Source organism: Camelus bactrianus, chromosome 5 (assembly GCF_048773025.1).
Source record: "Camelus bactrianus isolate YW-2024 breed Bactrian camel chromosome 5, ASM4877302v1, whole genome shotgun sequence".
Taxonomy (NCBI): domain Eukaryota; kingdom Metazoa; phylum Chordata; class Mammalia; order Artiodactyla; family Camelidae; genus Camelus; species Camelus bactrianus.
This window is the reverse complement of record NC_133543.1, coordinates 11,996,176-12,023,590: the sequence shown is the minus strand read 5'-3', so window position 1 is coordinate 12,023,590 and position 27,415 is coordinate 11,996,176. Positions and strand designations below refer to the sequence as shown.

General features: G+C 39.5%; 1 protein-coding gene across 2 annotated transcripts in view; it reads left to right on the top strand.

Moving 5' to 3' along the window:
- The window catches only part of UGGT1 (UDP-glucose glycoprotein glucosyltransferase 1), a 106,317-nt gene that overhangs the window by 72,642 nt on the left and 6,260 nt on the right, over positions 1 to 27,415 (top strand). For both annotated transcript variants that reach the window (XM_074363429.1, XM_074363428.1), the window contains 14 exons: positions 1,997 to 2,092; positions 4,141 to 4,243; positions 5,113 to 5,192; positions 6,245 to 6,434; positions 10,364 to 10,522; positions 11,082 to 11,167; positions 12,881 to 12,965; positions 14,040 to 14,128; positions 14,651 to 14,755; positions 16,153 to 16,237; positions 17,275 to 17,457; positions 18,663 to 18,823; positions 19,878 to 19,992; positions 27,148 to 27,264. In XM_074363429.1, coding sequence (XP_074219530.1) covers positions 1,997 to 2,092; positions 4,141 to 4,243; positions 5,113 to 5,192; positions 6,245 to 6,434; positions 10,364 to 10,522; positions 11,082 to 11,167; positions 12,881 to 12,965; positions 14,040 to 14,128; positions 14,651 to 14,755; positions 16,153 to 16,237; positions 17,275 to 17,457; positions 18,663 to 18,823; positions 19,878 to 19,992; positions 27,148 to 27,264 — 1,654 coding nt within the window. The remainder of the gene's footprint in view (positions 1 to 1,996; positions 2,093 to 4,140; positions 4,244 to 5,112; positions 5,193 to 6,244; positions 6,435 to 10,363; positions 10,523 to 11,081; positions 11,168 to 12,880; positions 12,966 to 14,039; positions 14,129 to 14,650; positions 14,756 to 16,152; positions 16,238 to 17,274; positions 17,458 to 18,662; positions 18,824 to 19,877; positions 19,993 to 27,147; positions 27,265 to 27,415) is intronic.

Below are 27,415 nucleotides of genomic sequence, written 5' to 3'. Positions count from 1 at the left end.
AATGGGCATGAAGTAGTATCTCCTTGTGGTTTGATGTCTACTTCCCTAGTGATTAGTGATGTTGAGCATCTTTTCATGTGCGTAGTGACCATTTGTGTATCTATGGGGAAACGTCTGTGCAAGTCCTTTGCTCATTGTTACTTGTTTGCTCTGTTGTTGTTGCGTTGTCGGAGTTCATGACGTATTCTGGGTATGCATCCCCTGTAGCTGTATGGTGTGCAGATATTTTCTCCCATGCCGTGGGTTGTCTTGACTCTCTTGATAGTGTCCTTCGATGCATAGTTGGAGGATATAAAATTTTAAAGTTCTTCTGGTTTTTCCTTCATCTTTTTCATATACCATCTTGCTGAAGAATTCAAGATGCATGTCTTAATGAAGTGCTGACTCTGGTCACTGCCGGAGGAGTCCCTTTGCCAAGTTCTGTGTGAAGTGGGAAGGAATCTTTTCATCTCAGCCAAACAGGGGCTGCAGATAAAGCGGTTGCCTTCTCCCTCTGTGGTTCTCAGTGAAGCTCCGTTTTCGCCTGTGAAACACTTCCCTGATGAAGGCCGGGAGGTACCCCATGACTTGAAGCCACCTTGTTACAGGCATAGGCGTGGTGTGCTGTCCTTTGGACCACTCCCTCTCTCTGTGGAGGCTCTAGGGGAGCCCCTGGGGCCCCTGGGGGTTGATAATTGCCAGACTGTGCACAAAAGACGTGCCTTTTACCAGCCACAGATAGCTCTGGGTCTGTCCTGGGTGAATTTAGGGATACAAGGTAGGCGTGGGGCTGCCAAAAAACACTGATGCTAAAACTGTTGGTGTTCTCAGGATGACTTTGCCTGCCTAGGGTTTTCGTCATGCCGGGGCGGCTCCACCTTGCAGTGGCCCCTGGGACAGCCATGCACAACCCAGACCTGCAGCCGGCAGGCCGTTTCAGCTCTCGGAAGCTCAGCTGTGGGCTCTTTGGTCATGGTGTTCATCCTAGTCCACGTAACCAAATGCCCATTGACGTGTTTTGTGACAGTGTGGACACATCACAGGAAACCCATGGTCTGTTTTATATGTATTTCAGAGTTAGGTCTGAGAAGTGCCAGGAGAGGTAATTCAGTATAGTTGTTTGGTTCAAGGAGAGACTGTGTAGGCTTGATTCCAGTTCAGATATTTTCACAAGTGCTCTTTTAGCATTCTTAGAATTTAGTCCTCAGTTCCACAGTTCAGAGCGTTTCTTTCAGTCCGTGGTTTAGTTCGAGATCTTCCTTGATTAGAAATCAACTTAGGAGGGGAGAGGACAGCAGAAACACTTCTTCTCCGTTGTTTACTGTGATGCTGATTGTAATAGTGAAATAGATGATGGTGTAGCCATAGATATAATAGCACGCAGTCACTGAAAATACTGATACACCCTTATATTTATTAACCAACAAAAGATGTTTATAATATATTTTTTACATGTTTATAATATATTAAAGGAAAAATCAGGTTACCAACTAATGTAATCCCACTTTTGTGTGTGTAGATATTTATGTATTTAAAAATATAGAGGAATAATGAACCAAAATGTCACCAGTACTTGTTTCTTGAAAATGCTGTTGTGTGTATCTCTATTGCCTCCTTATATTTTTTCCTGCATGTTTTTCCATGAATTATTACTCTGATGATCATAAAAAGTAATAAAGTTATTTAGAAGAGGGTGAGGGAGAATGTAAATAACACTGACAGTCTGTAATGGGCCAGACCGTGAGCGGTGCTTTATTTTATATGCTTAGTCAGTGCGGTACTTACAAGAGCACTGTGCAAAGTAGGCATTATCTCCCATTTCACATATGCAAGAATCAGCGCCTTCCCCGAGGCTGTAAAACGAATCAGTGACCAAATCTGTACTTTTTCCTCATGCCTGGTACAAAGTGTATACTTTCTCCACGCCAGCTTGTTAAGCTGATTATATTATGTTCAGCACCAATTAGAAGACCTTCAGTTACAGAGATGCTAAATTTTTACCAACGGTGCCTTTCAGGGCAAGTGACTTGGTAATGAAGGTGGACGCTCTCCTGTCAGCTCAGCCCAAGGGGGATGCGAGAATTGAGTACCAGTTTTTCGAAGACAGACACAGGTATAGAACCAATGTCAGATTTGTGCATATTTACCATGACTTCATCTTTATTTTTCCGTATAAAGTGTGTATATCAGCTTTTACAGGAATGGAAAATTGGGCATGTGGTTTTTATATATATTTATATTCTTATGTAAAACTGGTATAAACAGATCTCAGTTGCATAAGAGTTGGCATTTATTTCTAAATAAGTCTGAAATAGTTCTGAATGCACCCATTAAGAAAACAGAAGACATTTAATGAAACAGATCAGTTGTGAGTTTCTGATATTCAAGAGTAAACACCTTGTTAGAGCATGTGTCTTTTTCACCTTTTATTGAAAACTGCTTTGTTTTCAATAAAATAAAAATAAGTATAGCATAATGAGGAAGTCTTTGTCTTCTGTTTTCCAGTTTTTTTTGTCTTGAAAATTTTCAGACCTTGAGAATAGTTGAAAGACTATCACGGTGACCTCTCAAATATCTTTAACTGGATTCACCAGTTGTTAACATTCTGCCACATTTATCCATGTGTGTTAGGTCATTATATATCGTCCCTAAACTCTTCACCATGTGTCTCCTGAATACTAGGAGCATCTCAATACTAGTAGCAAAGCTCAGCACTTTAACCTTGATACAGTGGTATGTTCTTGCATAAAAAGTAGATTGATATCGAAACCACATTAATATATTGTTCAGAATAAGCAAAGGTAAGCATTGATTTCAACAATTAATTGGGAAAACTTGGGTGGATTTTTAAATCCGTTCCGGTTTATTTCTTTTTTAAATGGATCAGAGGCTCTTGCTCATCACCTAAACACAGTGGCTTTAGAAGGAGGCCATGTCACTGGAAACTGCACCTGGGAAGATGCACATTCTCCCCAGGAATCCTAGGAGGACAAATGGAAACCTCACCAACTGTCATTCTTCACTTATTAAGAACAGATAAAATCTGTAATAATGCTGACAAGATGTGGTGACGTTCATTTCTTGACCTTGTAAAATTGTTTAATTCTTCAGGAAATGTGGTTGACAGGACATATTAGCCACAAACATATTTGTATCTTATGACTCAATAATCTCATATCTAGGACTTCATTCATGCTAAAGAAATTTCCAAGTACGAAAAAAACTGTGTGAAGTTCTTTACAGGTTAGAGGCTGTCTAAATGTGTAGCATTAAGGAATAGCTTCATAGAGGAGGGCGTAGCTCAGTGGTAGAGCGCATGCTTAGCATGCACGAGGTCCTGGGTTCAATCCCCAGTGCCTCCTCTAAATAGAAATAAATAAATAAACCTAATGACCTTCCCCTCATAAAAAACAAACAAATAAGCAAAAAGCAAAATAAAGCAGCAACATTTATAAATTTCAGAAAAAGGAATAGCTTCAGTAAACTGTGGCAGATTCACTTGGTAAATAGAAGATTCTTATTCAGGATATTTGACGTGTAACAACATGGAAAATCTTTATAATAAATCTCTAGAGGAAGGAATGAAATCGTTATAAAATTGCTGGTATTCTGTGGGTGCATGTGATCTTTATATAGGCATTTAAAACCTAACTACCTCCCTCCCACAAAAAAGTATACAGTACTGGATGTCTATTATATCTCAGTAAAACTCAAAGAAAGAAAAAGAATGATTTACACAGGCATTTAAGGAGGACTGTGTAGAAATATGCCACAAAGTAGTTGAGATGGGATGGTAAGATTTTACAATTATTTATTTCCTTTTTCTCTCTTTTGCAAGTTTTTTGTAATGTTCTTATGTTCCTTTTATTATTTAAAAAAATCAATTTCTTCTCATAACCCTCTTGCCAAGAAATGAAAATTGGCATAATGTTCTGTAACTGTCATTGACAAGTATCAGAAGCGTTAGAGGGTTTTGCAAACTGTGAGGTAGACACAGTTACAGAGTTGACCACCATGTAGCCTTGTTTTAGATCTAAAGAGTTTTTTTTTTTAATTCTAAGAGGGCTGATTGGTTATGTTGGAATGGCCCCTTTCACCATCTCCCTCAACTTTGTTTCCTGCTTTCCTCTAGATTAATGTTTTCTTTCTGATCTCTTGTAGTACAATTAAACTGAAACCAAAGGAAGGCGAGACGTACTTTGATGTCGTGGCCATCGTTGACCCTGTCACCAGAGAAGCACAGAGACTGGCCCCGTTGCTTTTGGTAGGGACATCTGCACAGGGTGTTCACGTCCTCATTATCTGAAGTGGGCACAAGCCCTGTGATTCTCTGAGGTTGTGTCTAAAGGGCATTGGAAATCTTGGGCAGAGCACATGTTCTCATAAAGAGTGGTAATGGCTCTGAAAACAACTGTATAACCTTAGAAAGTTGGTACAAGTTTGATTACCTTATGCAATTAAGAAAAAAGAATTATCTTAGAGCAAGATGCCTTTGCATTACATTTATTTATGCCATAATTTACATTGGCGAAGAAAAAAGGCAAATTCTATTTTATCATTTTTCTTCTTTATAACTAGCATTTTTGGTTGCATGTCCTTTAGGTATGTGTAAGATCTTGCAATTCTAAGCAAATTTAAAAGTGCTCTGCCAAAAATAGTTGCCTCAACTTTTTCTTTTTTTTTTGAGTTGTATTTTAAAGTGAAGTTTTGTTCAAGTATAATCAGATAACCTTTTTTGTGGGCGTTTATATATTTTTTTCATACGATAGTATGTAAGCTGCACTGATGAACCTGGAAAACCTTCTTTGTGGAGATGGCTACGCATTGTCTGGCTCGCCTCCCCGTATCCACGGGGAGCAGGAATGTGCAGTAGCCTACTTCCCGTGTTTCTGCCCACGTGATATGTGTGTGCGATTTAGACTGTGCACCAGAGTTGTGATTTCCAGAGATTCAGCCAGTGCAGACTTCACAGCATTTATTGTCTTTGTATCCTTTGGTGGCGTATTAAGAAATGTTCTCTCTTACCTCAGTGAGAAGTGATAAAATTTCTGAAGAGAAAATGGGAATATTTTGTCTCAAATATCAGTCACTTTGCAGGAAAATTTTTATGTTTTTTCTTCTGGTTTATTTTAGGTTTTAACTCAGCTGATCAACATGAATCTAAGAGTGTTTATGAACTGCCAATCTAAACTTTCCGACATGCCTTTAAAAAGGTAACACAAGCTATTGAATCAGCAACGGGAAGAATTGCACTAAATCTGAAAGCTGAAATTGAATGTTAAGGATAAAGTGGGCTTATATCTGGACGTCATGTTTGAAAAAAATCACTTATTGAAGTTCAGTTTTGCTAAATTTTTGCTGCAGTCAAAAGTTCCAGGAACTTGGTGTGATCATGGGAGCATTTAGGTGGCATTAACCTAGGGTCCTTGCACCTGTAGTTTGCTTTTCTTTTGCTTTTTACTTTCTATTTTTTTTTTTGTCAAAATTATATGATTCTCTAAAAACATTTGGATCAAATTTATGTAGTTAAAATGTGCCCTGATGCAGAAAGACACTTGTGTATATACTTTTTCTTCGAAGAGCAGTCATTTCTAAGTTGGAGTATCTGTATGTCACAGGAAGCTTGCTGAGGCTCATTTGCATGTATCTTGAAGAGGAAGGCAGGCTTAGCTGTATATTGTCTGAGCTGTGGGATGGTCATTTATGAAAAAAAGTTATTAAAAAAGCAGTTAATAGTATAGCACATTTGGGGACAATGAGAAATTCCTAATTTGCAAATGTGCTGGGTTCTATAGGTTAGATTCTAAGTGAATTGAAACAGGGTTTGAAAGTAACAAAAGGGTTCTAGCTTTCAACATTGTCTTTGTATAGGGGAAATATTTAAATGATTAATGTCTTCAGGGCTTGCCTGAGAACTAAGTCACTGTTTTGGACTTTGATTTTAAGAGAGAGAGAAGGAATTTTTCTCACCACAGGGAGGCAGGTGCCCAGGAAATGCTGGCGACCCCAGCAGCACCTCCCTATGCAGCACAGGGAGACATGACCTCCCCTCTCAGTCCCGTCCCTCTTGCTCTCCTCTTGATCCTCAGCAACTGCAGGAGGTACAGTTAGGTCAAGAGATAGTTTTGGAAACACTTTGCTCAATCCGGAAGGATGTGCTTCCAAATCTAGTTTTTCTTAAGCCAGTTATTTACCTATATGGATGCCTGTAAAAGCAAGGGCAGTGGTTGCATTAAAAAATTAACATTTTCCTTTTCAATTTCAGCTTTTACCGTTATGTCTTGGAACCAGAGATTTCTTTTACTTCAGACAATAGCTTTGCTAAGGGTCCAATAGCCAAATTTTTGGATATGCCACAGTCTCCTCTGTTCACCCTGAATTTGAACACACCCGAGAGCTGGATGGTGGAGTCTGTCAGAACACCGTATGATCTTGATAATATTTATTTAGAAGAGGTAAGAATATCTTTGCTTCCAAGTGTCTAATCATGTATAAAGCCTGTCGAAGGTGCTGGTGGTAGTCTCTGAACAGACCGGATCACAGCCTCAGTGGGCCTCTGAGAAATTAGTGTTCCAGTATAATTGTATTTTAAAAAAAAATAACAGCTTCATTGAGATCTAATTCACATACCATAAAATTCACGCTTTTTAAATGTGCAGTTCAGTGGCTTTAGTATATTCACAGAGCTGTGCAGCCATCACCACTGTCTGATTTTAAAACGTTTTCATCAACCGAGGAGATACTCCACACCCATTAGTGATCACTCCCCACTCCCCCTCCCTGCTGGCAAACCACTCATTTACTTCTGTCTCTCCGGATTTGCCTGTTCTGACATTCATCTAAACAGTATTTCTGTGACTGGTGTCTTTCATTTTAATTATTTTCAAGTTTCATTTATGGTCTAGCATGTTTTAGTACATTCATTCCTTTTTATTGCCAGAAAATAGTCCATTGTATGGATATACCACATTTTAATTATCCATTCATTGAAAGACATTTGGGTTGTTTCTACTTTTTTGGCTATTTTGAATAATGCTGCTGTGAGCATTTGTGTACAAGTTTTTGTAGACATTCTTTTATTTCCCCTGTGTATATCCTTAAGCATTGAATTGCTGAATTATATGGTAATTCTGTGTTTAACTTTTTGAGGGTTTGCCACGTTGTTTTCCAAGATGACTGCATCATTTTTCATTCCTGCCCTAATGACAAATGATGTTGAAAACTTTTTCATGTGTTTATTGGCCATTTCTGTATCTTCCTTGGAGAAATATCTATTCATATACTTTGCCTATTTTAAAATTGGCTTGTCTTTTGATTGTTGACTGTAAGAGTTCATTATGTATTCTGGATACAAGTTCCTTATCAGATATATGCTTTACAAGCATTTTCTCCCATTTTGTAGGTTGTCTTTTCTTTTCTTTTCTTTTCTTTTCTTTTCTTTTCTTTTTTTTTTTTTTGATGGTGTCCTCTGAAGCACAAAAGTCTGTAATCTTGATAAAGTCTAATTTGCCTATTTTTTCTTTTGTTGCTTGTGCTTATGGAGTTATAGCAAGAAACCATTGTTTAATCCCAGGTCACAAATATTTACTCCAGTGTTTTCTTCTAGGGCTTTTACAATTTTAAACTCTTACATTTAGGTGTTTGATTTATTCTGAGTTAATCTTTATGTATGGTGTGAAGTAGAGTTCCAGCTTTACTCTTTGCATGTGGATATCCAGTTGTCCCAGCACCATTTGGTTTAAACACTTGTTCTTTCCCTGTTGAATGGTCTTTGCACCTTTGTCAGAGATCAGTTAATGATAAATATGAAGGTTTAATTCTGGGCTGTCAGTTCTGTTCCATTGATCTATGTGTCTGTCCTTAGGGCAGTGCCACACCATCTTGTTTACTATAGTTTGTAGTAAGTTTTGTAGTTAGTAAATGTGAGTTTTCCAATTTTATTCTTCTTTTTCAAGGTAGCTTTGGCTATTCTGGGTTCTTTGCAGTTTGGAATCAGCTTGCTAATATCTGCAGGAAAGGCTGCTGGGAGTTCGATAGGGATTGTGTTAAATCCCTAGATCAATTTGGAGAGTATTGCCATCTTAACAGTAGTAAGTGTTGTGAACCATGAATACTGAAAGTCTTTCCATTTACATAGGTCTTTAATTTCTTTCAACAGTGTTTTGTAGTTCTTAGTCTACTAGCCTATACAAGATCTTGGCATCTGCAAATAGAGGTAGTTTTCACTTCTTTTCAGTCCAGATGCCTTTTATATTATTTTCTTGCCTAATTGGGAAAAATTGTAAACTATTGATACTATCTCTTGTTGTAGGTCTGTTTAGATTTTCTATTTATTCTGAGTCAGTTTTCAAAGTTTGTGTGTCTTAGGAATTTATCCGTTCCATCTAGGGTATCTAATTTGTTGGCATTTAGAGCATTTTCATGTAGTCTTTTTAATTTAAATTTAATGGTGATGTCTCCTTTCTCTTTGCTGGTTTCAGCAAATTGGCACTTCTGTCTTTTTTTCCTGGTCAGTCGAGCTAAAAGTTTGTCAATTTGTTGCTATTTGCAAAGAACCAGCTTTTGGTGTCATTGGTTTTTCTTTATTGTTTTTCCATTCTCTATATAATTTATTTCCATATGACTGTATTCTGAGTTTCTGAGGAAAATGATCCTTCTCCACTAATCTGTTTTCAAAGATAGTGAAGATGTCTCGTCCCTCACTCTATCCCGAGCTCTGAGTGTACTAGCAAAGGAATTAAGGGATGTGGTCTTTACTTCAAAGCTTACAGTGCCTCAGAGCCTCCTTCCTTTTTAAGACATTTGTCTCTATGTCTGGTCTCAATATCTCCAACAAAATTGAAGCCTGTTTTCTGGTTCTGTCTCCTTGGAAATTGAGAGACCGGGATCTTGAAGATTTAATAACCAAAGGACTTTGCAGCCCTCTTTTCATGAGGTTGAATAACTCCAGTTTCTTTAAGAAGGATCCCTTAGGTACTGAGTTGGTGGAGGAGGGAGAAAGAGAGAGAGAGAGAGAGCGTGTGTGTGCGTACATGCACACACTTGTCTTTCTCCACCCCAGTCCTGTACACCATACTTTTAACAAATAGGGAATCCAATTTTTGCCTTTGAGGATTTGTTGAAGGGATTATCACGTGGCCACAAAAAGCACTAAAGAACAGTGCAAAGAAGTAGAGAATCAAATGCAAAGTAGGTTTCTTCCGGATCTTCCAGAGTTTTTGCTGCTCTTTCTTAGGGTTCCTCCCGTTTCCCTGCATTCCGTCGACAACATAGAGCCCGAGACTTGTCAGCATATGGAGGTTTACCTCTTACCTCTAATTATTATGCTGTTGGAATTTAGTATTGCAGTAACATGTTAAGCTCCAAATAGTTCGTTGTGAGCATTATATAGGGTTATAAAATCAAGCCTGAACTAGTCTGGGATAGAAACTCTTTAATTAGCTAAAGCCAAGCTGCCCTAAGACCTTGCAATCATATTTTCTGCACAGAATTAGCAATAATTTAGGCAGCTGGTGTAGACCGTGAATGATTTCATGCCGTTATGGAGCCATCAAATACATCTTGGGCATTTACATTAAGAACAGCAATATTTTCAGCTGTATTTTCAAGGCCAGGATGAATTTGCACTTTTCCTGATCTTTCTCATTGTTTCTGTTTTCTCATATAGGCTAATCCTTGTAGGATTGTCTTATCTATCTTCTCCATTATTTATATTTTAGATTTGTTCATTCTTTAAAAAAAAAACATTTAATCAATTAATTTTAATGGAGGTACTGGGGATTGAACCCACGACCTCGTACATGCTGAACACGTACTCTAACCACAGAGCTGTACCCTCCCCACCTTCTTACTGTTTTTCTGTGTCCCTTTTCCTGACTTTCCTGCCAACCCACCTGAATTTTTAAATTGTGTGCTGTTAACTATCAGCACAATCAAGACGCAGCATTTCCCTTACCCCAGAGAGTTCTCTCATGCCCCTTTGAAGACAGTCCCCTCCTCCCCAGGCCCCAGGCATCAATTGATCTGCATTCTATCACTATAGTTTTGCCTTTTCTTAAATTTTCTGTAAATGTGATCATATGGTATATAGCCCTTTATGTCACTTTGCATAATGCATTGGAGATTCGTTCATGTTGGATGTCTCAGTAGTCTGTTTCTTGTTATTGCTGAGTAGTCTTTGAGTGATTTAATTTTTAATGGGATTTTTAAAAATAAAGTTTATTTATTAATTTTTTTGGTGGGGGAGATAACTAGATTTATTTAGTGTTTATTTATTCTTAGAGGTGGTGCTGGGGATTGAACCCATGACCACATGCACGCTAAGCATGCACTCTACCACTGTATACCCTCCCTAGCCCTGAGTGATTTAATTTTGATATTGCAGGTGGACAGCGTAGTGGCTGCTGAGTACGAGCTGGAGTACCTGTTACTGGAAGGGCACTGCTATGACATCACCACGGGCCAGCCCCCGCGGGGACTGCAGTTCACATTAGGAACTTCCGCCCAGCCAGTCATCGTGGATACTATTGTTATGGCCAATCTGGTAAAGTGTCGGTCCAGCAGGTGGCGATGCTGAGTCGTCCTGATTCAGCCACTACAGTTTGTGATGGAGCAGTTAGCAGTTAGTGCTCTGAGCCTGTGTGGGGTTAAAATTCCTGATTGACCGACTTTGGTCAATATTCAAATCATCAGTTTAGCTAAACTTGTAGGTTGAAATTACACGACAACTTAAAATAAGAAAACATGCCAGAATATTCTGCTCTAACTGGACTGGCCCCTGAAAATGCATTGCTTTTGAGCTGACAGTATCTCTCTCTCTTTTTTTTTTTTGGTGGGGGTGGGGGAAGAGTTCAGCTTATTCACACTTCACACATTGGTTCTTCATTGAAGTACAGCTGAAGGGCAGGCTTCTTGACTCGATGGTCCTGTATTTTGCTAGTGTTTCTAATGCGTAGAGTTGACGAGTTGCATTGGGTTGTTAACTATCTTATTTAAAATAGAGGTGACTGATATATCAGAAAAAGAAATACCTATCCCTCAGAAGTAGCGTTTTGATGTTTCCAAGAGAATTGAAATATGTCTTTTCTACTTGTCGTATGTAGGGCTACTTCCAGTTAAAAGCCAACCCAGGAGCTTGGATTCTGAGACTAAGGAAAGGACGGTCTGAAGATATTTATAGAATCTACAGGTAGGATTAAGTGATGCAAGTACATTTTTTTCAGAATATCCTGCAAGACGAATCAGTTTGCATTAACTACTACACTGACAGTTAGCCAGGCAATAAGAATCTAATTTGCAATTGTATGTGATGAAACAGTGCTTTTCCAGGAAATTAAATATGGAAGAATTGTCAGGGTATAATTGGATAATAAGCAGGTTGAATAGTAATAACACATATAGTCAAGTTTGATTCTTCAGTCATTCTTTTGTGCTAACAGAGTCCCAGAATCAAATCATTCTGTCACTGTGATAAAAAACCATGGGCAGATGAGAAATTGAGTCATTTCAAGACAGGAGAAAAGAGATGAACAGTCAGACTTTTCAACCCAGGATAGTATATTTCTTTACCGGGAGTGAGTTGGAGACTGACAGGACATGTAAGCTTTGGCCGTGGAAGTTTTGTGCAAGCCCTGTCTTTCCAGGGCTGTGTATGGAAATACTCCCAGAGCATTTGGTCAGGAGCCAGGTTTTTACCTTCAGGTTTGCTACAAATGACTGTTAATTCAAAAAAAATTTATACTGCCTTTTAAAAAAGCATGGTCTAAATTCTGCTTAACTCAATTTAAATTAGTTTGAAGCTGTGTGAGAAGACTTCGTGTCGGTGCATTTAGGGGATGATTCCCATTGTTGTTGATCTAAAACATCATTCTGTTGTGTCCTCACCTGAGCCTCATAGATTACCTGACACACATGAGAGCAATGTGATGTCTGCATATTTCCTATTTTATTAATGCCTTCAAAAAATAGTAGATTTTTTTCCAACCAGTGTTTTCCCCAAATACGGTTTTGTAGAATTTTAATATTGTCGTTAAAAGCTTATCTGTTGTCTTTCTAAACCCTGTCCTGCTGTGTGTCCTTTTTCTGTCCACTCTTCTGTGGTGGCCAGAGCACACATGCCTCCTTTGCACCTAGCGGGCAAGGGCTTTCTTCCTCCGGTGCCTCTGAGATTCTGGGATGTTTCCTGCTCCCTCTCAGAATCTCACCTTTACCAGGTGACAGAGCAGCCAGGGAATTCATATTTTATCGTGGCTTTCTGTAGCTAACACCTTAAAAACTGACAACTGAGAATTTTAGGCCCTGCAGTTGGTTAGTAGGGAAATACTGTTTTTAATTTTTCCTCCTCGGCTCCGTCTGCTGGCAGATAGAGCTGATGGTAGTTCTTCCTCCAGACCAAGGGCAAGGCCTGGACTTGGCTGTATGGCTCCAGGAAGAAGGACAGAGCAGAGACCTTTACTGAACCAGAGCTCGAGCCACATTCTGCTCTTGTCAGTTACAGAGTTGGAGGGTTGCATATCCCGGGCGGTGGCCCGGGCCACGAGCACACCTTTGTTGAAGGCACTGCGCTCGGCTCAGGCCTCGGGAACACACGGTTCCTACACGTGAGCACATCATTGTCAGCACCGGGGGCCTCTCCTTCTGTGAGAGAAACTCGAACTCAAGAAGAAAGCCCGGGCCGTGAGCCATGGGCACGCTCACCGTGTAAGGTGGAGATTGTGACAGCTGCTCCGTGCAGCTTGAAGGGGTTTTCTGCAGGTTGTGCGAAAACAGGCTGCTCAGAAAAATCTCCTTTGTGATAAAAGTGATGGACAGATACGGCCGGTTGACGTCAGACCGCTTCTTGCATGTGGGCAACTGTGGTTTGTAATCTGTCTCTCACCTTCTTCCCGTTTTTCTCCCTCAGTCACGACGGCACAGATTCTCCACCAGACGCTGACGAAGTTGTTGTCGTCCTCAACAACTTCAAGAGCAAAATTATTAAAGTGAAGGTGAGTTTGGTATATTAAGGCAGCTGCTCTGTTAGGGTTGGTAAAAGCAGCAATTTGGTATTTGGTGGCTATTATGTGAAAATTGGTATCTTGAAACCAGCCCCAAACTGTCAGAGGTGATGAAATGTGTTAACTCCAGAAATGCTACTATTTTGGTTATGGTTTCACAGTATTTACCTATACCAAATCATCACCCTGTACACCTTACATTTACAGTGTTGTTTGTCAGTTATACCTCAGTAAAGCTGAGGAATAAAGAAAGAAACCAGCCCAAGACTTTAATTCACCACTGGAATTTTACTGTAGCATTTATAGGAATGCTGCTCGAAAGGCAAAATGTCTTCTGTAAATGTGAGTTTGTGACTTTCTTCAGCTGAGAGACTGCACCTTTTGGGTAATCTCAGTGAGCAATACAAGTCTCACTTTCCGTAAAATGTTTTCACAGATAACGTGTTGCTGGTATAGCCACAATTCACATTATTATTATGATTTTATTCTCAGAAAGTTGGAGAGAATGCCAATGAAAATTTCAACAGCAGTAATAAATGGTAGCCCTATTTAAGTTCTGCTTTCCGTTCTCAGAATTTTGAAGTTCTTAGTGCCTTAAATTCAAGGAAAAGATATTATGGAATAAATAATCATCACGCACAGTAAACTCAAAAGCAGGCCACACGTGGTTGAGCAGGAAAGCGACCCGTGTTGTAGAGAAGATTCAGCCCCTCTTTGTACTAGTGAGTCCTGTGGGCTGCACTCTTTCCCTGGGACTGGCTGTTAGCCTAGAGAATTGTGCTTCTGTTTTTACTCAGACTCTAAGGTTCTCTGCCCATTTTTCTCACTGCAAACTGTTGTTGTCTAATTAAAAGAGGCTGCTGTCTCCTCACTTAAGATTTTACTGTGATGTGACGAACATAGCTCTGTTGAGTACGTCTAGACCCTGAGTGGGCTGTGCCTGCTGGCTGGAGAACTAACTCCCTGTTGGGGCCAGTACTCCCCGTGTACGTCCAGGAGAAAGCAGTTTAATGCCTATGAAACCCAGTAGGAGGAGTGAGATTCCTCTTGTATGACTGATTGCAGGTTCAGAAGAAGGCGGACATGGTGAATGAAGACTTGCTGAGTGATGGAACCAATGAGAATGAGTCTGGGTTTTGGGACTCCTTCAAATGGTAAATCATAAAGAAGTACTATTTTTAAGGGAAAAATGAGATATAAGCACCTTCCCTTCCCTTCACCTGAGTATAATAATCCTGTCTGGGCTTTTCAGATTCCGCTCTGTGCGGCCGACATCTTGCACTCGTACGTAGTGTAGCTGAGTGTGTCCCACTGACTGACTAGAGGTCGGTGTCCCCTCGTGGTGAGGTTACTTCTGTGCCATCCTTCTTGACACCAGTTGGATTTGCCTCTCTCTCCTTGGAGAGTTGAGTGCTAATTGCTCAGTTCACTTTCAGTCGTACGTTTTGCATTGTTCTGTGGACTAGCCCGTGTCCAGCAGCATCCCTCTCCTTGTCTGTCCCGTGGGCTGCTTTGCTGTCCTCGCGCCATTTCCCAGGGCACGAGCGGATGCTCAGTGCCCGCGCCGTGGGGAGGAAGCAGGAGTGAGAAAGCACCATGTCCTGACCCCTCCCCTCAAAGGGCAGTGTGTCCTTTCCAGCATTTCACGGGTTCTTGTTTTACCTTTATTATTACAGGGGCTTCACAGGAGGACAGAAGGCGGAGGAAGTGAAACAAGACAAAGATGACATAATTAACATTTTCTCCGTTGCATCTGGTCATCTCTATGAAAGATTTCTTCGGTTAGTCATGCTGGTTATTTCAGGGCAGATGCATGAATTTGTCACAGCCTTCTTACTTAGGGAGGATGTGTTTTATGGGATTCTGCCCATTGTACTTCTGTGTATTTGAAGCACTCTGGATGGCGAATAGATTACTGTACATAATTGTGGTGGTTTTGATCTGGCCAGTCTCGTGGAGTGTCACTGTAGAGTAAATGCATCTGTGTGGATATCACACGGCTATAAATCTTTAATATCACTGTGCACACATGGTGAAGAATGGTGTTAATTGTCCACCAAGCATCGCTTAAACCAGAAATTAGGAGGTTGACGTGGAGAATAGAGATGGAACAGGGCCTGCCTTCTAAAGAGTTGTAGGATTTTAGAGCCAGCAGGGGTCTTAGTTCTTACAGACAGGCTGAGACTTGAGGGGCATGGGGGTGCATCTCACGTCACCCAGCAAGAGCCAAGGAGAGGCACAGGCTCGGGCTGGTTGTCTCAGCAGTCACCAGGGGAAGGCCCCCAGGAGCGCCTTGTGGGCAGTGGTCAGCAGGGCCCGGCTGTGCCTGAGAGGAGATTTCCTAACGCCAGGGTTCTTTTCCCTCTTAATTTTCTGCTACAAACCTGTATAGCGAATAGTCAAGTGTCATTTCACTCCTGTTTAACCCTCATATTTTCAGGGAATCATATCTAACCTAAAGAATAGCCATGTCAGGTGTTAGTGACAACTGAATTTAATTAAATTCCTTGACTTGAAATTTGTTTTTATTTTTTTTCAAAGTAGGAAATCCTGCCATTGTAACCACTCCCCGCCACCCTTACCTCCCCAGGCTCCCCTCCCCAGCGGGCATGGGCCGTGGGAGGCAGTGTGCTTACATGAGCTGCAGGTGGGCAGGGCTGCTTCTTGGAGGGATGGAGTCAGTTAAGCACAACCTCCGTTATTCACTTGTACCATAATTAACGTATCAGTTCACGAAGCAGTTTAGTTGGAGAATTAAAACATGTGCCTTTATCAGCTAGGTATATTTCGATAGGTACAAAGTACTCTTCCCAGCCAGTGATAATCTGTAAGTGCGAAAAGTGCAGCTTCCCATTTTCCACTACTAAGAGTCTCTCTCTGCCTGATTGAGCCATGAGTCACCTCTGCCATAAAGAGCACTGAGTGGTCTCGTGATTGATGGTGCTTGATTTTGTTGAGATTAAAAAGATTAGGGGTGGGAGGTGGGTATAGCTTAGTGGTAGAGCATGTGCTTAGCATGCACGAGGTCCAGGGGTCAATCCCCAGTCCCTCCATTAGAATAAATAAATAAATAAACCTAATTACCCCCCACATATATATTAGGTTTATTTATATTATATATAAATTTAAAAAAAGAAGATTTGGAAGATTGTTACTATTACTTCCTTTTGTTTGACAGCATAATGATGCTATCAGTGCTGAAGAATACCAAGACTCCTGTGAAATTCTGGTTCTTGAAGAATTATTTGTCCCCCACATTCAAGGTTCGTTCCTCAGGCTTTGAAAAGGAAAATGTTCTTATTAAGGAGATCTGTACAGTATAATATACTTTTTACTACTTCTATATTATCTGTGTAATTTAAAAAAATTTTTTTATTAAGTTACCCTGATTCAGTTGTATAATTCTGTGTTGATTATTCTTCCAGACTGGTCTGTTTTGGGGGAAATAGTTGTTATAAAACTGAACGCAAAATTATGACCTGTTTGAAGCTTGGATATCGTAAGAGGGGAGAGTCTGTATCTTTTGTTTTGATGAAGTCACATTCTCTTCCTCTGAGCATGCATGTCTGCATTTAATTGGAAAGCACAGTACTGGTTTCTAGTGAGCAGGATGATTAGTTCTATCGTGAACAACTCCCAGTGATCTAGGGAAGTAATGCTTCATCTGTGCAAAACAAGAACACACTTGCAAAGTTTCCTGCTTTATTTATATCAGTTAGTATATGTCATCTGAATTTATTTATTTGCATCTTTTTTGTTGTTGTTGTTCTATAGAATTTACTGAGCAACTTTTAATGCATTCAGTAATACCTCTCCTAGATAAGTAATTCACTTCTGGTCCCCTGAAATTACTTCTATTTAGAACCTGAAAGAGTTACTGCAACAAATTTGGTCAAAGTATTTGGGTTTGCCCTGGGTTAGACCTGGTGGGAAAAAAGGCTTAAAATCAGGTAAAAAAATGTTTTACTGAAATCAAGTTTAGACAGACGAACTTAAAAGTACATTTCCCTTAAACACACACACAGATGTAAATTAGTTACCTAAAAGCCTTCACTTGAAGATTTCTCTCATTTCATGTGGTGATTAGAAGCCATAAAAATGAAGATTTGATAAAAGTTTGTATGTGTTCTTTTGTATAGTCCAAGTGAGTCAGGGTGACATTTCTTTGTTCAGCTACTCGTGGTAAATGTCACTGGTGCTGTAATTCTGGTTGGCTGAGTTACTTATGAAGTTGTTTCTCTTAAGGTAAATGTTTAAAAAAAAAAAGTAAATGATTGTTGTTCCTTGTCTCAAAAAATAGGAGTTTATACCTTACATGGCAAACAAATACAATTTTCAGTATGAGCTTGTTCAGTACAAATGGCCCCGGTGGCTTCATCAACAGACGGAAAAACAGCGCATCATCTGGGGTTACAAGATCCTCTTCCTGGATGTGCTCTTCCCGCTTGTAGTGGACAAGTTCCTCTTCGTGGATGCCGATCAGGTAAGCTCTTAAAGGCCAGGTTTCAACGGCAAGTTGGTATTAAAGGCATTAGACTTCCTTTTCCTTTTTAAATGATTTTATTTTTACAGTTGTGGGAAAAATACATGCTTGCTTTACACGATTTAGACTATATGGTTTTGAAGAATGTATTTTACCTTATTTAAAATACATGCTCAATTTTACATTATTTAGAGTATTTTCATCTTTTTTCCTATGCTTCTTTTACATAGTTGTGATTACATCACGTGCGCAGTTTTGCATCGTAAATTTAATTCATTTAACATACAAACTAAAAGTTGGAAAATTGAGTTTTATTTATTTATTTAAAAGGCGGGACTGGGGATTGAACCCAGGACCTCGTGCAGGCTAAGCAGGTGCTCCTCCACTGAGCTATACCCGTCCCACCCCACTACCTTCTAGAAAACTGAGGTTTAGCAGTGCTTGGCATCATCTCCAGTTATTTGCCCCCGATCTAGGAGTTACTGACATGGGTAAGAGACGGGAAGCCAGGAGCCTGGCCTTGATGATGTGGGACTCTTCGGATGGCTCCCTGTGGGCAACATTTGACTTAATGAAGAGGAACACACTGTAATTTTGGAGCATGCAAACTCAGAAAGTGCAAATACACTTCAGCCCTGCAGCTTTCCCTCTTCCCTTGAGTTGGCGGAAGCCCAGCTTCATTATCTGCACGGAAGTGACCGAACGTGTGCCAAAGTCACGGGGACAAAACTTCATCCCGCTCTTTGGAATCCCGCCTCACTTGGCTCACTTAACATCCCCTCTGGCTCGACCTGAGCGTGCTTTCCCAGTTCTTCTGTAATCACACTGAATCCTTGCTGAGCGCATCCTGGGTGCCGGGCCCCCTTCCCCACCAGTCCCTACAGTAATTCGTGTATCCTCCCAGCCACCCTGTGATGTCTTCATTTCACATGAGGAAACTGAGTCTAAGCAGTGCCAATTCGTTTTATTTCTCCTTTTTCTGAATACTCAGAATCCCGTGTGCCAGGCACTAGGCTAAGCGTCTTTCATGTCAGTGAGGGTGGTCAGCTACTCAGCAGAGGAATCCGGGCTCACACTGGGTCTACCCCTGGCGCCCTTGACCCCTGAGCTACCCTCCGCAGTGCCACAGTGAGACACCGTGTATTTTACGGACACTGCTGTCCGTGTGGTTGTTTAACAAATGACTGTGATCCTCTGTTCTTCAGATTGTACGAACAGATTTGAAAGAGTTGAGAGATTTCAATCTGGATGGTGCTCCTTACGGCTATACTCCCTTCTGTGACAGCCGAAGAGAGATGGACGGTTACAGGTTCTGGAAGTCGGGCTACTGGGCCAGTCATTTAGCGGGACGGAAGTATCACATAAGGTACTGAAAAAGGAGGACTTCGGATGCTGTTGTTTGAGGTTTCTCCTTTAAAATTAATTTTGCGTATTTAAAATCGTAATAGGTAATACATTAATGTGCATCAAAAGTAAAAAGTATTAAAAATGTATAGTGAGAAAAAACCCTTCCCAATTCTGCCTCTCTTCTGCCCAGTTCCCACTCCCACGCCAGATAACCTCCTCTATTCGTTTACTGTGTGTCCTTCCAGAGTTTCTTAATTCTTATGTAAACAACTATTACTTCTTTTTTACACAAAACATGTACTATCCTATTTACAGTTTTGTTCCTTGCTTTTTTCACTTAACGTCTCTAGTAAACCTATCAACAGGGAGAGAGAGACCTTTTTCCTTTTTACATCAACATATTTTTTCCAGGATATGTATTATTTATGGTCTTGGCTGTGGCATACAATGTTACAGTGAATAATTAAATACAAACTTCTGTACATTTCAAGTATATCTGTAGGATAAATTCCTAGAAGTAGAATTCCTAGGGTAAACAGTATGCATTCGTTGCTTTTCTGGTGAACACTGCATCACCTCTGGGCCCAGTGTGATTTGGAGGCTAGCGGACTGGCAGGAAGCAGCACATAAGGAGATAAATGTTGAGGTGTGGTGATCTCAGTATTATACTTTATGTTCTGGGTCCAACAGAACAGTAACACTGGGGTATTTTTCCCCTGTAACATTTAAGACATCATCAGAATATCATCAATTACTGTCCGTTTTTATTAAACCAGATCTGCTGACATTTGCTAGAAATCTTCTTTTGTCAGAGATTATTTCCTTTGGAGGGCAGTTAAATAAGGAAGAGTGTCATTGTGAGCTGATGGTACCAGAACAGGGGTTTTGTACTAACTTCCTTAGCCATCTTCGAAGTAGCAGTCCTGACTCTGAGCCCCACTGTCGGGTCTCAGCCTTTTCAAAGAGAAGCCAGAAGGTTTGCCTGGTGATCCAATCCATGAATCAGCGGGGCAATGGGGGGGACTTGCTCTGCCATAATCCGTGGTTATAACAGATGGCTCTTCTCTGTCCAGTGCACTGTATGTCGTGGATCTGAAGAAGTTTAGGAAAATAGCTGCTGGTGACAGACTCAGGGGACAGTACCAAGGTCTGAGCCAGGATCCTAACAGCCTTTCCAATCTTGATCAGGTAAGTGGCTATTCTTTTGGTTAACAGTTTCAGTGATGGGCATACGACGCTGTGTCAGAAAATGAAGTAGTCTCCTCTGTTCGGACCGTGTTTTGCTTCTTAATGGAAAGGAATTGTGTGTGTGTGAGAGAGAGAGAAAGGGAGAGATTTTTATGTGTCCTTAAGGGAGGACATAGTGGTGAAAAATGTCTTAGGCCTGATGTTGGTCTGGGGAGGGCGGTGGAAGGAGGATGCTGCCTCTCCAAACAATCACCGTATCTTTTAATTTTGTACCCAAGCTAGTCTGACAAATTAGTTTCTCTGCCTGCTAGGGTCAGTTTGTCACTCTTCATGAGGAACTAACTAGCTCAGGATTCACAGCATAGAATATGGTATCACAATAAACCTTTTTTCTGTGTCAGAAACCGTGGTGTTTGTTAAGAAGTTTAGCTGAATCACTGCTTTATTAATTCTAAACATTTTTTAAAGGTGAGATTATAGTTTGTATTTTAGATACATAGTTTCACACATTTTGTTTTGCTTATGTGTGTCTTAAACATTTTTAAACCTTTATTGTGATATATAGCATCCTTAAAGAAAAGCGAGTGTACAAAACAAAAATATTTAAGTATATACATATTCATATGTGTCGGTGAATTTGCTACAGAGCAGATGCCCATGTGCCACCACCCAGTTCAAGAAATACAACATTACTAGCATCCTGGAAGCCCCCCTCTCCTCTAACAGAAGTATCCAGCACCCATTTCTGTATTGTATTACCATACTGTATCCTTAAACACTGTAGTCTTGCCTGTCTTCAGTGGGATTATAGAAGGTGAACTCTGCTGAGTCTAACCTCTTTTTCTCAACGTTATTATGTTACTGAGATTCATCCACGTTGTTGTGTGTAGTGGTGTTTGTTCCCTGTACAGTTGGGTTATTTTCCATTTTTGTCTTCATGGATAATGCTGCTGTGACCATTCGTGCACATGTCTTGATTGATGCATGTGTGTCCTGTATGTGTTTCAGCTGTGTGTACAACTGCAAGTTAGATTGCTGGGTCATCAGATTGGTGCATCTTTATCTTTACTACATAATTCCAAACAGTTTTCCAAAATAGTTCTAATTTAAACTCCCGTCAGCAGCGTGAGTTCCTGTTGCTCCATGTTTTGGCTAATACTTACTGTTTAATTTGTTAAATTGGTAGATGTGAGCTGGCATCCCATGTGGCTTATAATTGGAGGGTTTAATCCATTTATATTTAATGTAATTATTAGTGAGATAGGATTTATACCATTTCCTATTTGTCTTCTCTATATCTTGTTTTTTGTGTTTATCAGTTCCTAGTTACTGCCTTCAGTTATGTTATATAGATGTTTTCATTCCCTTCCTGTTTTTTCCACTATGAATTTTGTAGTTTTCTCATGGTTGTCCTGATTTATCACGAACACTTTAATTTATGACAGTCTAGTTTGAATAAATAACAACTTGATTTCCTGTAGTATACAGAAACTTTGTTCCTAGGTAGCTCCATTTCCACCCCCCATGCTGTTACTGTCATGCAGTTTACATTGTGTGCCCATCAACACATGTTTAGAATTATCATTTTTCATTGCTGTCTTTAAAATCAGATGGGAGAATAAAAAAGGAGCTCCAAACAAGAAATACATTGGTGTTGTCTTTTATATATATGCCTCTGTACCTTTCCTGGTGCTTTTATTTCTTCTTTGAGTTACTTCTAGTGTCCTTTCATGTCATCCAGAAGGACCCCTTTAGTATTTCTGGTAGGGTGGCTCCAGAGCTACACACTGTTGGGGAATGTGTGAATTTCTTTCTGGTTTTTTTTTTCCTGTTGACATATAGTTGATTTACAATATTATATTGGTTTCATGTATACAACATAGTGAGGCAATATTTTATAGATTATATACTCCATTTAAAGTTATTACAAAATAATGGCTGTATTTCTCTGTGCTGTACAGTATATCTTTGTGGCTTATCTATTTTTTACGTAGTAGTTTGTGTCTCTTAATGCCGTATCTCTGTCTTTCCCCTCCCACTTAACCTCTCCCCTGATTTGTTTGTAACCACTGATTTGTTCTCTGTATCTGTGAGTTTCTCCTTCAGTTTTTGATGAATAGTTTTGGTGGATATAGACTTCCTGCTTAACAGTTTTTTCTTTCAGCACTTTGAATATATTGTCCCACAGCCTTTAGCCTGCATGGTTTCTGCTGGGAAATCACCTGTTAATCTTAGACTGCCTTGTCTGTGATAAGTCACCATCTCTCCAGCTGGTTTCAAAGTTCTCTGTCTTTTGACAGTTTGATTATAGTATTTGTGTCAGTCTTTTTAAAGTTTATCCTACTTGGAGTTCATTGAGTTTCTTGGATGTGTAGACTCATGTTTTTCATCGGACTTTGAAAATTTTCTGTATTTCTTCAGATAGTCTTTCTGTGCCTGCCTCCCCCCTGCCCCCCCCCCCCACGTGGGACTCCTATTATATGTGTATTGATATTTTTGATGGTTCCCACAGAACTGTGAGGTACTGTTTATTCTTTCTTCTTTCTGCTCCTCAGACTGGATAATCTCAATTGACCTATCTTCAATTGACCTGATTCTTTTTTTCTGCCTGCTCAAATCTGTGGGCAAACTGAATTTTCACTTCAGTTATTATAGTATTTAACTCCAGATTTTCTGTTTGGTTCTTTTGTATAATTTCTGTTTATAGTCTCTAATTTTTGGAACATCATTCTCTTACTTTCCTTTTGTTTTGTTAGACGTGGTTTCCTTTGGCTGCTTAAACATATTTAAAATAGTTGATTTAAAATCTTTGTCTTTAAGTCCAATGTCTGGGCCTCCAAAAGTATAGTTTTTATTGATTGCTTTTTTCCCCCCATATATGGGTCATAGTTTCTAGTTTTTGTTTTTTTCTGTGTCTCTTCATTTTTGTTGGAAACTGAACATTTCAAATAATCTAGTGTAGCAACTCTGGAAATTAGATTTTGCTCCCTCTCCAGGGTTTGTTGTTGCTACTTGTTGTACTAGTTGCTTGTTTGTTTTTGTGATTTCCAAACTAGTTCTGTGAAGTCTGCATTTTTTTTGTCTGCCTGATTAGCTTATGGTCACCTAAAATTGGACAGAAATTATTTTAAGTGCTCAGAACCACTGAGACTCCCAGTCTTTGCTAAAGACCTTTGGATGCATGTTGGGACACACCTTAAAGAATCAGCCGGGCACTTTCCAACTCTACCTTAGCCTTCTTCCCTGCCTGGAGCCTCAAGGGCAGCCAGAGCGGAGACCTTAAACCTTCTTAGGTCTTTCTTGGTTACGCACACAGCCCCGAGCACACTCAGAGCCTTACACACATACGTGGCCTTCTGCATTCCCAGGAATATGCCTTCTCTTTTCAAAGCCTCCTGTGGACATCTTGTTCTTCTGCTTCTCCTTTTAAGATTTTCGGTTAGTCTTTTCTGCCTCAGGCAGCCTTGGGAAGCGTAATACATCCAACAAGTGCTGCCGAGGAGAAGCTTTTCACATTGAGCAAGTTCAAGTTAGGTTGAGCCACCAGTCACATCAAATGATGAGTCTGTTTTGGGAATGAAGCTTTGAAAGATCTCCAGCCTTGTTCTCTTTGCCCCCAGTATGGAAATGCAGACTGTTATTTTTTGAGACTGATGGGAATAGGGTAAGTTAAAACACCACAAAGCTCACTGTTCTTACCAACATTCAGCCATTTTTGTTGACTCCTTGGATTGCTGCAAGCCTTTCGTTAATTGCAAACTTCTGAAAAAGTTGATTCTATGTTTCTCGATTCTTTGGTTGCTTTTATGAAGAGGTGAAGTTTCAGAGCTGGTGTTTGTTTAAGAAGTTTGCATGTATATATTTATATGACAGTGCCTTGTAATATTGTCAGGCTTTGATAGCAAAGCTATGTTGGCTTAATAAAATGAGTTGGGTTTTATTCTTTTTCATTTACCTCTAATTGGTCTGTGTAAGATTGGCTTCATTTTTTTTTTCTTAAATGTTTGGTAGAATTCACCAGTGAAGCCACATAGACATTCCTTTGTGTTTAAATTATGACTCACTTTCTTTTATAGTTATGGGTCTGTTGATATTTTTTCTATTTCATAAATCTATGTTAAGTTATACCTAAATTTCCTAATATGTTGTCTTAATGTTGTTTATACTATCCTCTCATTGTCTGTCTTTAATGAGATATAATTTTTATACAGTGACATGCTCAGATCTTAAACGCACTGTTTAACCAACTATGAAAAATGTATATTAAGAGCCAGAATGGTTTCATCACGTTATCTTTTCAAAGTCAGTAGGGTCTGTGTTGATGTTTTCTCTCTCTCTCTCTCTCTCTCTCTCTCCCCTCCTCTCTTGTTAAATTCCTGACATTGTTTATTTGTGCTTTCTCTTTTTTCCCTTGGTCAACTCATCAGGAATAAATCACTTTTATGTGTCTTTTCAGTGAACGAGCTTTAAATGGTTTTCATCCTGTCTCTGTGTTTCTTTTCTGTTTCACTAATTTCTGCTCTTTATTGTTTTCTTACCTTTTATTTCATTTAATTTGTTGATTTTTTTTCTGATTTCTTGAGATAGATGTTTAGTTCCTGATTTTTAGTCTTTTCTTATGTATGCATTTGGAATTTCTAAATTCTGTCTCAGCAAGACTTTGGCTACATTCCACATATTTTATATGTAGTATTTTTCTTATCATTTGACTCAATATATTTCTAGTTCCCATGTGATTTCTTCTTTAACTCCTGAGTTATTTAGAAGTGATTCCAAATACATAGAGATTTTCCAGCTACTTTGTGTGCTTGTTATTAATTTCTAGCCTGGTTGCTCTGGTCTGAGGATGTATCCTATATGATTTCAGGCATTTGAAGTTTGTTGAGCTTTGCTTTTTGGCCCAGATATGATCAGTTCTGGTAAACATTTAATGTGGTTTTATATTCTGCAGTTGTTAGGTGTGTTGTTTTTCTATGTATGTCTGTTAGGTCAGGTTTAGCAAAATGTTGTTATATTTGTTTTGTCTGTTTTTTCTGTTAGTTACCGAGAGACTGTGTTAAAAATCTTTTTCCGTATTGTGAAATCTTTCTTGTCTTTGGTCTTGTCCAATTTTGCTTGATGTACTTAGAGGCTCTATCATTCAGTGCCTAGAAACTTAGAAATTATATGTATTTCTGACAAAATGACCTTTTATTATCTCTGTTAATGCCCCCCTTTAATGTGGGGAGAGCTTAAAGTGTGTTTCATCTGAGTCAGCTACACCGGTTTTTCCTTTTGGTTAGTATTACATGGTAGTTTTTAGTTTAACCTTCTATTTTCAATCATTCTTTGTCCTTATGTTTTATTTCTTATAATAGCTTGTATCTGTTTGTTTTTTCCTCGGTGTGACAGCCATTTAATCTGAACATTTAGCCCGTTTATAGTTAATGTAAAATCACCGAGAAGTTTGACTTTTCTCTGGCCTCTTACTTACTCCATGTGTTCTGTGATGCTGTTTTCTCCTTAGTCAGTTTCCTTCAGATTGATTGAGAATTTTTTATAATTCCATTTTCCCTCTATTAGCTTAAAGTAATCACTTTTTACAAATAATTTTTAATGATTATCCTAGAGATTATAGTACGCATTTCTGACTTTGCAAAGGCTAATATTAATTAGTATATTTTACTGCTTTACCAGATAATGTGAAAACATCAGAGTAGCACTTCTCAAATTTTAGCATATGTAAGAGAATCATGCAAAGAACTTATTAAAGCATTAATTTCTGGGCCCCATCTGCACAGGCTGATTCAGTAGGTGTGTGATCAGGCCTAGAAATCTGCATTCCTAGCAGCCTCTGCTACAAGTCCACATACTGTGTTAGAATTCACCCCTGCATTTACCCTCACCCCTCATGCTTTGGTGTCATGTAGTTTAGATCTCTGTATTATAAATCTGTGTTTAAAATAGTCAGTATCTGTTCGGGTTTACTCACAGTCACCCTTTAGGTTACTCTGTATTCTTCCCTGCATTTCTGGGCTTCCACATTGGATCCCTTTTCTTCTGTCTGAAGAATATCCTTTACTTTTAACCCTTAGCATCAAGTTCACATTTTTTCCAGTTTTTGTTGTCTGGGAGTGTTTTTATTTTACCTTGATTATTTTTTATTGTGGTAAAATAAAATGTACATAATATAAAATGTACCATTTTAACTATTTGTACGTGTACAGTTCAGTAACACTGAGGACATTCACAGTGTTGTGCAGCTGTCCAGCTCCAGGACTTTTTCATTGTCCCAAACAGAATCTCTGCACCCATTAAACACTCACTCCCTTTTCTCCTGCCCCTAGCCCCTGGTAACCTCCATTCTATTTTCCGTCTGTATGAACTTGCCTATTCTAGGTACTTTTGGAATCATACAATATTTTTCCTTTTGTGTTCGATTTGTTTCACTCAGCAGAATGTTTTCAAGATTCGTCCATGTTGTAGCACGTATCAGAATTTTCTTCCTGTTGAGATAAGATAAGATTCCATTGTATGTTTGCACTACATTTTGTTTATCCGTTCATCTGTTGTTGGACGTTTGGCTTATTTCCAACATTGGTGTATGAGTACGAGTATCTCTTTGAGTCCCTGCTTTCAGTTCTTTTGTGTATCTACCCAGAAGTGGTGGAATTCCTGAATCGTGTCAGTGGTTTGTGGCTTAGGACAATGGAACATTCTATTGTGTCAAGCTCAAAAGTTTTCCTGAGAAAAAAGCTTCAAAGCACAGAGTACAGTTGGCTAGAAAACACGTGGGCTCAGTGGACAGGGCGGATTCAGAGCTTCCTTTAAGTAAGACCGTGTGAAGGACAAGAACCACAGTCTATGCTTAGTTGATTTAGAATTGCTGTCACTGAGGGAAGTCTACATTCAGGCTATTTGTGAGTTTTAAGCTCAGGTTTTTCAGGTGCTTATTATGGGTAGATGTTTTATGGACCCTCTAAACTTTGTGGTTTTTAAAAACACCATAAATCAATATTTTAGCTTCTCTGAGGTTTTTGGTAAGGACCATTTCCGTTCTAAATATTTATGATTGGCATGTGGTATGTAAGCAGTTCACATCACTCATTTGCTGTGCATGTATTCAAATTTCTCCCAAACTTCAGGTTGTTGTGTTTTATCATCTTTACCAAACAGGATTTGCCCAATAACATGATCCATCAGGTGCCAATTAAATCCCTCCCTCAAGAATGGCTTTGGTGTGAAACGTGGTGTGATGACGCCTCTAAGAAGAAGGCAAAAACAATTGATTTGGTGAGTTGCCTGTGGCTCTTTTCTGCATCTTGGTCCAGTGTGACGTACAGCTAGACAGTTATTTAGCCTTTCCCTGTCTTGTGTAGTTTAGGGACTGCAGAACTTCGCACCTCGGCGGGAAGCCAAATCCTCTAGTGTCTGGAGGGGACGT